At 42.3% G+C, this 13,379-nt stretch overlaps 1 protein-coding gene across 1 annotated transcript in view; it reads right to left on the bottom strand.

Moving 5' to 3' along the window:
• The window catches only part of ADAMTS17 (ADAM metallopeptidase with thrombospondin type 1 motif 17), a 203,188-nt gene that overhangs the window by 122,021 nt on the left and 67,788 nt on the right, over positions 1-13,379 (bottom strand). The window contains exon 8 of the mRNA XM_075713772.1: positions 2,702-2,807. Coding sequence (XP_075569887.1) covers positions 2,702-2,807 — 106 coding nt within the window. The remainder of the gene's footprint in view (positions 1-2,701; positions 2,808-13,379) is intronic.

Below are 13,379 nucleotides of genomic sequence, written 5' to 3'. Positions count from 1 at the left end.
AACCTGAGGCTCACGTCAGCTTCTTTGTCTTCACTTCTGCAATGTGTTTCCTTACATTTCACAGTAATGTACTTTTACAAAACCACAAGTTTGTAAGCAAAGTGTACAAACAATCCTTCTATTTGCACAGGACATGCTGAAAGAGCATCCTGTTGCAGTTCAAAACCAGACAAATAAGGAGAATTCTGACACCTAGCAGGGTCAACAAAAAGAGTCCTGTTGACTGCAAGGCCAGAAAGGCACCAGTGAATCGACCAGACTTTGAAATAAGTGACTAAGGCACTGCTGGATGACAGTATAGAGGGATGATTTTGATGCTCACGTTGGGTGATGGACAGATAGCATTTTTTCCCCTCTGTTTTGATTTGGCACATTGGGGTTTGATTATGCATGCTTATGGCTGGGCTTAAGCAAGGGAAGAGGGGGCAGAGGGCTGGAGGGCTTGCTCCAGTGTGTGATAGAGAATTGCTACTCGTTGTGAAACAGGCTAACCTGGAACACGTCCCCAGAGCACCTGTGGCAGCAGAATCCTGCCAGCAGCTTCTCTAACCTAACCCAGAACCCAGATATTTATTTCAGTTGGAGTCTTACTGGCTCACTTGCCTTCTCAAATCTACATTTCCCAGACCCAGGCACCTTAGGTCCCTAGACTGGCTCTTACAGACCCTCCAAGACCCTCCAGTACTCAAATATTCTTCCCAGTCTCTCTTGCCTGAGCCTGTTCTAGTCTCTTCTCTCTCAGTAAAGTGGCTCACGAGGCTGTTAGAAAATGCAGCCTCCTTTATAATTTGTCCTTCTTCACCTGCAATCTTCATTTAAGCTCTCCATCTCTCCCCACAACTGGATCTATGACTCTCCTGAAGCAGAAGATTATCTGCACAATAGCACACTCACTGTCCAAATCCTCCAGGGTACTGAACCTAAGCCACCCTCTGTCAACCCCTTTAGACATCTCACACCCACCTCTTGAAAGAGTTTTCCAAGATGGAGGCAAAGAAGGAAAACCAGCAGAGAAAGGACATCATGGTCTTACCACCACAATTGCACTCAGAAAAGAAAATGGAGTTTGCTATTTTCTGCAGGGATGGAGAGCTGTATCCGAAAGCATTACATCCCCTATTTATGTTGTGGATTTTTTGCAAGGCATTATTAGAAGGAAGCTTGACAGCTCTGCTGGGAAACTTGGCAAACACCAGGGCAGACCAGTCTCACTCTTCTACACAGCTGGATTTTCTGCAGCTCAAATATTTTTCCCTCCTGCTCTTGGCCCATCCAAAGATGAGTGCTGAATTTCCCTTAACATTACCCACAGGTTAATTTGTTATTACGTTTAGGCTCAGTTTAACATCTTGGCATGCAATTTAAATAAAACCAAAACCAAATGTCCTTCATTTCTGCTGAAACCACCCTCGGTTTGGCTCAGCTGCCTTTGGTGTCACTGGAGGGTGAACAGGAGATTCATTTTCGTCTTGTCATTTTTGGTAGTAACCTAAATATCCTCCGTGCAACTTTGAAATACATTGCCATAAAATAATTATTTGTCATGGAATGAGATTGGCCAGAATCTGAATATGATACATTGGCTCTGATTTAGCTGTCAAATACTTGTTACCGTAGGAAAGGAAGGTACAACAGACACATAAACAATAGGAGTCCAGAAGGGCGCACACAAAACTTACGCACGGCTTCTTACTAAAGGAACAACGGTGGGATTTCCCACCTTCCATCCAGACAGACTAAAGGAAGGAGTACTTGAAAATCCCATAGGTACAGCCCTGGCCCCTGTAAATTTGTTCCTGGTCTAATTATATACCTTACACAGTCTAACTGTGACACAGTGCAACCAGAGTGATGTCAAAGGAAAGGGAAAAAAGCTCGTAAGTATTACGAGTAAGTGCATATTACACTTAGCCTGGAAAGCAGTGAATGTGGATGCTGACCTTTGGGTTAACTCACTAACTGCACTAAGACAATGCAGGTGACTCTTCCAGTCAATTTTGTTTTCTTCTGCCCATGGGATGTTTACAGGCAGCTTTAAAAAGTCTTCAAAGTCACCTGCAGAAAGTACTGGTAATCTCATTCTGCAAATTTCTGTCTGACTAGGAATTATCACATTCTTCACTGTTTTTTCCAGTCAGTGTTCAAAGTGTGTTAGTTTGAGCTGATAAATCAAGTTATATGATTTCTTTCTGTTGATCAAATAATACTGTTTAAGGGCCTTTCCAAAATACCAATGTTTACAAGTTCAGCCGCAGGAGATTGCTTCATGTGCAGAGACAAAACCATTACCAAAGTATTTAACTATTAAAATCCTTGAGATAGACACTTGAACTTTAGAGAAAAATATAGCAAGTTCAAAGATTTTGAAGTTGATGTCATTTTTATGGACCTATGCTACAGCATAAACAAAAGTAGAATTTGTCTCTAACTACTACTGTCAATCATTTAAGAGAATGAAGCCTCTTCGTGCTACTCAAAATCAAAACACAGAGTGGAAAATAGGGTGGGATCAAACAGAAAGATTTATGTGTGCTGAACTGAATATTTACATAAGCCTCCTAAAATTGAAGTTATTTATCAATCTGCTAGATTTATGAAATCATAACAAACATGCCACACTGGTAATTTCACTTGTAGGCTTTAAATAAAAGTATGCTACTGTGGCATCGGTAAAGAAAGAAACAGAAGGATGAGTTCTTACTTGTGCCCAAGTTCATGTGCAATTGTAAATGCCAGATTGAGACCGTTGTCTTCAGCAAGAACACACTTTCTCTTGGCACTGCAGACACCTCCCAGGTAAGCAATTCCTGCAACAGAAGCACAGAGAATGTTCCCATCAGAATCAGTGAAACAGCTCATTCACTCAAAATGTACAGCAGTAACTCAACCAAAATGACAAAAAATGTGTCCAGTATGAAAAATATTAGAGCAGTTTGCACATAAAATCATCTGAGTATTTTGTTCATCGTCTTATTGAAAAATCAGTCTAGAGTTTTGTCAGACAGGACACAAGTTAAACACACTCACCTTCACTGCTTTCATTGGAAAATACATTTCACTGTCCATACAGACTCAAAAATTCATCTAAGCTTCCCTATTAATGCCGCCTACTACAATGTTAGAAGATGCAGTGAAGTAGCCTTAACAAGCATGTAAATGGAGTTCTCCTGATTTTCAGGATAAAGCTGGGGAGAAGGGATAAAACAATAAAAGCAGACTCTCTGAAAAGATCTTACATTTTCCCTTATTTTCATATTTAAAGCAAGCAAGAGTGGCAGAGTCAGAAAAGCTGGCAAACTCCCGATGGTGAGTCACAAAGCCAATGTAGGTGGCAGAAGTCTCCTATGACTTAGTGGAATTTAGGATTTGATCCCATGGACAATCGCACAGTACTCTCTAGGCCTGTTTGTGTGGGCACCACAAATGGTTGTAGGCTGAAGTCAAAAAGGAATGAAACTTCTGCTACGGAAAACCAGCAGTCCTCATATGCCCTTCCTGCATCCAGACCGTCCCCTGCAGAAAGAGCCATTGTACTTGGAAACGCTGTGATGGCACCGCAGCCCACGCACAGGACAATTTGCTGATGAGGTTTGTTTCATCTGCCACCTAGAAACCACAGTCAAGCCACTCGGAGTTACGCACAAAGATTAAAGACAGAGACAGAGCCTAAGGATGTCTCTATTTATCCAAGTCCTCCACTGCTAAACGGGCGCATCTCAAAAGCCACACAAACAGTTCCAGTGTGCATACAAAACAAGATTTCCAGATAGCATGCAGCAACCTAAATGCCGAGTTCATCCTGCCACTTCACACATCCTTCTGCCATGCTGGAAGAAGCAGCGTAAAGACCTTCCACAAACGCCTTTCAATTTTTTCACAGCAGATATATTTGGTTATATTTAACAGAAACCAAGAAATCCAGTTCCTCACTGTAATACTGTTCTCACAGAGGGATAGCTAGGACCTAGCTGCCTTTAATGAGTAGACCACAACCCTGCAATGGAGACATGATCTCCTTTTTTTCTTTTTCTTCTGTCAGAGTTGACAAAGCTGTGTTTATCAGGGTGCAAATGGTGTAAAACTTTAGACCTGGAAGAAGTCCATTTCTCTTTTTATGAGTTTTGACAACAATATGGATATGGATATTTGTTGCCAAGGGGATTCTGGATGGAATGAAGGGACGGGCAATAGCCTTTTAATTCAGCACTAGCAGCAGAGAGTGAAGGCAGTGCAGAAATCAGACACTAACATTTGCTTATTTTAAAAGTGCTGACTGTGGAAGGCCAGATTCATACCGCATGCGAAAAATGAAATCAAGATTTAATCTTTTTAAATCAATGACCATAGAAGGCTGGATTTCGGCACTCTTAAACTGACTTGCTTTTTACTCACAGCATAGTCATAAGGATGTCAAGAAATTGCTCAGGAAGTAAGATGCTACTTTGAGAAAGAGACTGCAACCTCATTCCACACACCTGATGGCCTAATGAACAGATCATAGAACAGAATCTCAACTGTAGATGTCTGAAGTGTGTCTTGGGCTATTAACATGCCTTCTGCTTCTTTCAAAGATCACAAAACATTTCTGGTTGATTTCTGAAAGGGAAGTAGGTATTTCTCCTGATTTATATCTGCTACCATGCACCCTTATGGTGACTTACAAATAATAATACCCTCACCAACAGAATCATAGAATCACAGAATCATACAATGCTTTGGGTGGGAAGGGACCTTTCGAGGCCACCCAGCCCAACCCTGCAGTGACAGGGACAGCTTTAACCAGAGCAGGGTGCTCAGAGCCCCGTCCAACCTGGCCTGGGATGCTTCCAGGGATGGGGCCTCCACCGCCTCTCTGGGCAACCCCTTCCAGTGCTTCACCACCCTCACTGTAAAAAATTCCTTCCTTATATCGAGTCTAAATCTATCCTCCTTTAGTTTAAAGCCATTACTCCTTGTCCTGTCCCAACAGGCCTCGCTAAAAAGCTTGCCCCCATCCTTCCTGTAGGCCCCTCTCAGCACTGCCAGGCCGCACTCAGGCCTCCCCGCAGCCCCCTCCTCTCCAGGCTGAGCACCCCCAGCTCCCCCAGCCTGGCCCCGCAGCAGAGGGGCTCCGGCCCTCGGGGCATTTCTGTGGCCTCCTCCGGACCCGAGGAGGTCCACAGTCTTTTGCTAATAACAAATAACAGTCTTTTGCTTCCAACCCTACCTGGGATCAGCAATTTCTGGGAATACTTTTGGAAGAAGGAAAATACTGTTTGCGAAAATGTTAGTTTATTGTAAAGCCAATAGCAGAAGGTCTGAGATTAAGAGGAACTGCCAGATTTTGGTTAAAAGGAAGCAACACCTCAGTATTTGAGTCACAGAAGATGAAATGGAACAATTAAGTGACTCAGGCAATCCTCTGCTTCTTTAGATTTGTGCCTTTGTGCATTTCTGAGTTCTTAAATCTCTTCCAGCGTGCATACGTGAAACAGGGTACTTGGGAGGAAGGATGCTTCGTGCCAAACTGCTGATCCACTCCATAGCTGCCTCTCTACTGGAGCATACTCTGTTGTCACAGGAGACAAAACTGTGGTGGCCCATCGGCTGCTGGTAATCCTGATCCCCAGCTGTGAGAGAGGAAAACTAGTGAGGGCTGTTGAGTTGGCCTTTACTCATTCGCTTGCTCAGCCCAGGCTCTTCCCACAGCGGTGTGCTATGACCCTGTGGCACAACTACCATCGATTCAAAAGTTGCTCCTGGAGATCCTTCTGCCTTTTGGGGATGAGGCAAACATAGCTCCTAATAACTCAGCTGAAATACACTTTTACTAAATAGGGAGGGATAATTTGGTTACCTTTCAGGAGTTTTAGGTACAGCCAACAGCAATGACGAGAGCAGGATTCTTACTGGAAGTGTTTCATCCCACTACTAAACCTGATTATTCTGCCTTTATCTTCCATTTAAGTAGGGCCAATTTATATCTTAGTTCTATCTGACACATGAGGTTTTAACTGAGAAGCAACAAAACAGCATTGCGTCTCAAGCTCAGTGGTTGATCAGGCAAGCCAGTTTAGCTTGAAATGATTCCTGCTAATTTCCTCCTGATAAATTTCATAAAATAAGGCTGAGTCAATGTTTGCTGTCACTTGGAGATGGAAGGGGGCAATATTTCCATATTTGGGAGATGTGGTGCAGCAAAATAGTCTAGAGTTCTGACAATATATTAAAAGAGGTTAAATATCAATTAAAATGTCAAATACATTACCTCAAATGGTAATTCTTCTGAAGCCTTTGCTTAGTGGGTCTAATCCCCACTGAAACTGACTGGCAGTAACACTGCTTGGTGCTAAAAGTCTCATTATTCAAAGGTGGAAAACTAACCATTGAGGACTTGCATCCATCAGTGATGAAAAAGTGACTGTGGCTCAGTTATAGACTCTTAGTCACCTTATTTTTATTAGTTATTTTCAATGCTTAATGTGAATCCTGCGTGGCCGTTTTATAATATTTGCAATGACCAATTAAAAAATGTAGACATCTAAAATCAGTTTACTATTACAATTATTAAAGACTCCTGTTGCAGTGGGGGCCAGGGATCAGACAATACAGGAACAGAAGTGGACTGGGCAGGGAAACTCATGATCCTAGAAGAGCAGACAGCAGAAAACTTTGCAGTACCTGAAATGTATTCAGTAAGAAGTCCAGCTCATGAACTGCTGAGTGCTTGTTAATAAGAGTCATTCTGGAACAGCAAGCCAGTTATAACAGATTGTTATAACATTTTAAACCTGAAAAAGCTTGCCTCAAAAACGTTTTTGAAATATATATTTTCTATCAAACTATTTCCTAAGACTATAATTTTCTTTTGGACCAATACATTTTACCATTTATTCTTTCATTAGAACAAAAATAGCAAACACGCTATTGATCTGCAAACATAATACAGTTCTTTAGTTAATATATCTGAACCATTAAGATAAATGCAACTTTTTTGTAACCCAATACAATGATCCATATAATTGATCTGCAGAGAAAAATACACCTTTAACCAACAATGATAGTAGTACAATGCCTTGGTAGCTGCATTAATAGGATTTATTTTCTTCATTGGGATGAATGGAAACTGTCGTTTGCCTCTTAAAATTCCAGATTTTCTGAGCTTTTCACGTCTGCAGAACTGGAATAGAAACTTCATGAATTCAGATATGTTCATGAAAATCCTGGCATGCTGTGGTTCTACCAGGCTGCGAATAATATAAGAGGAGCTTCTCTTATTTGGTAATTTTGCTTCTGGCCCTGTCTGGGAGACAGGTGCGTGAAAATGAAAAATAGGGAAGAAAGTTGAACTGGTTTTTTTGTTGTTTTTTTTTTTTTTTTTTTTTTAAAACCCCCACACTTCTGTCCTCATGCAAATATACAGACAGTGGCTTTCTTCAGGGGAAAAAAAGTCCTTATCTTTCCAGATATACTACTAACTGCCAGCAATTAGCACAAATCTATTTTTAATACCAAAAAAGGTCAAGCAGGAGCATCAGTGGTAGAGGGAAAGGAAAGCCTATTACTATTTTTACTATTACTAAGTGTGAGGTTTTTTTCCTTTCTCTCATGAGAAATTGCACAATTACAGTCCATAACTTCTGTGCTTGGGTTTGAACACGCAAAGCTATCTACACTTCCACAGCAAACCTTAGGACACAGGCAACTGTGCAAACTCAGATTTATCCAAAAAGTTGTCATACATAAACAGTTTGCAGCTGTTGGCCTTTCTGCCAGCTAATGAGCCCTCTGCTAGCAATATCTCTAAGGGGAATGATTACATTTATCCTACCAGCTCAGCTAGGCATTAGGGTATTACATACTTGCCACAGTGATAGCCAAAGCTGGAAGAAGACAAGTTCTGGTGCGTGGGTTCACATTTCATCCTATGCGAAACACCCCGGGCTTCCTTCTGACGAGTGGAATATTCACTCAGCAAGTGGTTTATCCAGGTACTCCAGCTTTCAACTCTCTAATGTCTTGTTTTCATTGCACTCCTAATACTTTAATCTCTTCTTTTGCCAGCCACCTCTGGATACAGAACTTTTACTTGATTAAAACTTGGCTAGCCTTCCTCTTCTCAATGTATTTGCTGTTGGGAAGGGAGCCAAACTTGAAGTCCTGAAGTCTGCTTGGCACAGATGGAGACTCACTGCAGATCCACAGAGCAAACCTCCCATTCCCCACCATTACTAGTTTGCTGTTGAGCTGATGTTTTTCTCATCCTCCCATGATTTTCAGTTTGTGCAGCTCACACATTGCCATCAATTACACTCCTGTAGCCTCTCTTAACATCCTACACAAGTAAAATCAGGAAACCCTAGAAGTGATTCATGCTCTGCCTTTCCGTTCAGTTGCAATGATATGTTTGACAGAGATGCCCTGCCTGTATTTACACACCAAGTCAGTCACCAAGGGAATCTTTCAGTGCTTATGGCACTTAAAAATGAAAAAGACTTTTCCTTTCTATAAAGCCTACATGTAAAAGGTTCCAAAATTTAAAAAACATTAAAGAAGTACCCACTAAACTGCCTCCAAGATAGGTAATAACACAATCCCTGTTCTACAGCTGAATAAACAGAGGTCCCAAGAAGTCAGCAGTATCCAGGTGAAAAAAGAACAGTATCCATGGAAGGACCCTCTCCAGCATGTACAACACAGAGAGGCTAAGGTTGTTACCACCACTGTCCTAGTGAGCCTCCAGTTCCAAGTTTGGTTTACAAGGATCCTCCAGAAGAAGCTAACAGGGTGAGCTGTTCCTTCATTTTATGAGAATGTGCTAATTCAAAGCCAGACATGCAATTTTAGTGGCACAGATTAATTTGGCTTAATGCTGGATAGTCATCTAGATGCCAATTTCTGTTAATCTTGCAGTAACAACATGGTTCCCATTAGAGTTTAATATTCCCGTATGGAAACTGTTTTCCTTAGCACTAATTTTGATTGCCACTGTGTTTAATGAAAACCACACAGGAAACAATACACTCATTATGAATCACAAGTACAGGAATTATAGTACAACCATCCAATGGATGGGAGACAGCTACAGTCAGGTAGGAAAACAAGTTAACAATCGTGCCACGTGCTGTACCCAATACAAGTCACAATATTTTGAACTCAAGTACTTGTACAGGAAGAGTTTTTGATGCCATGGACCATCCGATGGAACTGGCTCCCAGACACTGCAGGAAGTCAGCCACAGCCTATCTCAAATAGGTCTCCCCATAAGTATGTCTTTACTCTTAAGCATGTGAAATATGAAATAAGCTCAATCTCTATATGCCTCAGAAAGAAATCTACACTGACAATAGGAACGCCATTTTTCCTCTGTTTGTACTTAATCAAAGGACAGAGAACATGACCCACTCTCTGTCTCATTCTCTTGGTGCCGTACAAGAGACAAAAATGAGTCCAGGGAAGAAATTAGTTCAATTCACTTGACCTTATTGAGTGGCAGAACATCCACTCCCTGTTGAGGGCTTAAATTCCTTCCAGGGTGGGAGATGGTTGAACCATATTGAGTAAACAAGGCAACATAGGACTGGTCTAAATACAACTCTCTACGCAGGACTGGGTAGGCACTCAGATAACAAGGGACTAGTCAAAGTCCTCAAAAGGAGTTTTTAATTCTGCAGAATTTAAGCTCAAATACCACTCAGGCAGGTGTATTGTGTATACTACTCCCCTACTTTTAGCTGGTGGAAGAAAGTAGTGGAACAAGTAGTTTCCAGCACTAATTTTTTTGAGCATTGGTAAGCCCATGCCATTTCTGCAGGCAGAAGATGATCTGGATTCCTGGGACTCCCAAGAAACCTCTAGCTAAGGGCATGTGAGGTTCTCCCCTCTGACTACTGCACACATTTGCTTTCATACATGGTTTTCAAACTGGTATCCAAGTCCTCAGATACATATTCCTCCCTGTCTCACTGAGAAACTGGCAAGTACTACACCAACTTATCTGTAAAGTGAGCTAAGACACAATGTTCAAATAACTGGTAAGATCACACAAGAAGTCACCGCTAGTTCTGAGAATACACATCAGACCCTGACTTTCTGTACCTAGCCAACTTGTTGCAAATGTGCCCATCATCACAGAATCCACCTTTTACTCCGGAGAATCTACCTTATCCCAGATTTCAATGTGACCTCTATAAAACTCTGTTTCTTGCCTCCAAACCAGCATGACCTGCAGAGATGCAGCACACTTTCCCAGAACTCGGTGTACTCTGTGGCTGGACACCTCCCCTACGGGACTGACTGTTGTCCTGCAGTGCCCAATAAAATCTCTTCTTCCTTGTAACTCTGAAAACACTGTCACTTCCAGTATACACAACTGCTGTCAGAATCCCAAAAGCCCAGCAAGAAAAATAAATAGCTGAAACACAAAGCGTAGTTACTTTCTGAATCTCTTGATTTTCGTTACACACACCCTGAAAGACTAACAAATAAAATCTCTCCCTGATATTGACAACACTAGCTGTGATGTTTCTAGAGCTGATAATGTAATACTCCTCAGAACACAAGGTCCTAATAGCACAAATGAATGAAAAACACAATGCCTTTTAAAGGGGATACTTTTCTGACTGCTGGGAATACTTAAAGATGTTTGGTACTGAAACACTGCTCCGGCGCCCAAGGGTCTAGCGCCTGGCCCTAGATAACATTTCACAAGACCAGGACTCTTAATTGTGAGAGCCAGATTCAACCCTGTGCCTTAGTCTGTGTGAAATGACTGTGATTCATGCAGACACACCCAAATCTTAGCCATGGCACCACTGAAGCTCAACAGAACTTCTCAGTTGACTCTTTCAGGCCACACTGAACTCTGTGCAGGAATGCGGCCCCCATTTTCAAAGAGATTAGCTGACATCTAACCAGGGTTTGTCTATGCAAGTTGCCCTACTCTATACCTTTCTGATAAAAAGGCCTTTGTGAGGCTAGACCTCTTCATGTCTGTAAACCTGCAAAGGCGGCAAGATTCTGCAAACCATTAGAGCTTAAAGGAGCCCTTTTGCTGTCATCTTTTTCTTTTTGTTTAATTACCCTGCAGGACAGCAATTCATGGGACATGTGGAATCCCTTCCCCAGCATGGACAACTCTCAGCGTTAGCTTTCAGTCTTGCTGCAGGGCTTTTATGTTTCCTGGGAACCCTCCTGTGGTTTTCTAAGTTTAACGGATGAATCATTTATGTGCTCCTTTACTGTAAACTTGCCCACACACAGACATACCCCAAGATGTCAAGAGCCTTATTCTAATGCTACTTGCATTGGATTTACACTGTGCTAATTCACTGATTTAAGCAGAGCCTCTCCCAGTGTACAAGGGGCTGCCCAGGCAGTTGAAAAGCCTTCGAGATCGAGACCTCTCATGACTTTAGGGATAATCGTCCTCACCCAAGCTAGTACAAGGTCACTTCAGATACCAAATGCATTGAGATGAAGAAAGCTGACATGTTCTAACACCTTTTTGGCCTAGAAGATGCTTTAACCAAGGCCTGCAAAACCATGCCAGACAGGCTATTAACACTGCATTATGCCAGCAAAGAGCAGTCAACCTTCAGAAACCCCCAGAGGTTTGGCATGCGTGTCTTTGAAAACCACATTCCCTTTCAATGCTATTCAACAGGGATTTGTGATCACAAGCATAAATATTCCCCACACTGACCATACCTGAGGAGAGGTATGGCGTTCACAGCAATTCAAGGAAAGCTGGAAACAAGTATGCTGGTTAGCCTCATAGAGCAGATATCCATCAGGAGTGACACGGGTATCACTGATCTTGGCTTGGAGCAAGGGAATGCATTAAAAGACCACCTGAAGTTCTTTCTAGCCCTAATTTTCTAAGCTTTTACGATAAAGCACTGGGATCTAAGACCTCAACAAAGGAGGAGATAAAAAGAAATACTCTGTTTATTTGACATCTGCTCTTTGTTCAGCATGACAGCCTCTATGCCATTAACATGGCTCCTCCCTTCCAGCAAACCATTGCTTCCCTAGATGACAGCACATTAATAAATCCCCTCCATCTAACATGACATGAGGAGTGGCTTAATTAACTGGAGCAGAGGAAGCAGGGTATCATCTACATGTTTACTCTACTTTGATATGCTAACAGCCACATTCCAGACAGCTTCTCCCGCACACTCCCCTGCGACAGGAGCCGCGGCTGCTGCTGAATGCAGATCTCAAACAGGCAAGAACACAGTTCCTTTCTGCATTCCTGTTTCTCTAGTTAAATATGAAGTTTTGGATATTTAGTCCAAATCAAAGCACCATTCCTGAACGTAGATTCCCAAACCCTGGCAGCCAATTCACCATCTGTTTATAGACATCATTACACAGTGCTGAAAGTCTCCATGCTCATGCAGACACATAGAAATACATGGGCTTAATTACCCAGAGTAAGATATATTACAACAGCTGTACTCCTGTTAAGAGGAAAGGCAGGGGAAGAGCTAGGTAGGTGGATCTGAGAGAAGTACTCTACTTTGGGAGGGATTGATCAACTGGATGAGTCAACACATAGTGCTGGGAAGTATACAGAAGCCTGGCATAATTCAAATTTAGTGAACAAGGGGGAAAGACAGATGGGAAGAGATTAGGGACTGAGAGGAGATGGGGACAGAAATGTAGCAAATGGTGATAATATTGGTTTTCCAGAAGTCTTCCAGAAACATGACTTTGATCTCATAAGCAGCAGGGAGTCACTTCTGTGGGAGGCAGGGGTCAAGGAGGGCAGGAGATAAGATCAGAAGGGAAGATGAGCTCTCTGAGAACTTCTGTGTGTACTTACTGCTGAAGAAAAATGGATCTGCAGCCCTGGGTCATATGTTTCTGGCATCATAGGTTCACTTGAGGAAATGTGGGAGCTGGACTGCAACAAGGGCTGTTGAGGACATTGAAGTATTCAGGCAGGGAGGCCTGTGCCTTAGCATGGGTGAAAAAAAGCATGTAGCATAAGGAAAGGATAGCTGTTAGACCTGGTATAGAAACAAGCAACAAAAATCAGTGGGATACAACCTATTGAAAGAAAAAGAGACAGGCATAGGGGACAAGGTTGTTCAAGTGTATCTTACACCAAAAAGGAATCAGATCCAGTAGAAGTCAGGAGAGATCTAATGCTTCTGAAAGACTACAGGAACATGTGACTGAACTCAGGAAAACCATCACCAACAACTGTGAAACCAAACTGTAAATCAGGATTTGGATTCTGGCCCTTGAAAGTCACCCCTGCCTGGGGCTCAAGGCATTGGGATTTGAATGTCTTCTGTTGGCCTCATTTTGTTAACTGGATGTAGACTGCACTGCGGAGATGAACATGCTGGTCCTTTCTACAACCTGCTGTAGAATTAAGCAGGACC

The sequence above is a fragment of the Pelecanus crispus genome, chromosome 7, assembly GCF_030463565.1.
Source record: "Pelecanus crispus isolate bPelCri1 chromosome 7, bPelCri1.pri, whole genome shotgun sequence".
Taxonomy (NCBI): Eukaryota; Metazoa; Chordata; class Aves; order Pelecaniformes; family Pelecanidae; genus Pelecanus; species Pelecanus crispus.
This window is presented reverse-complemented; position numbering and strand designations above follow the sequence as displayed.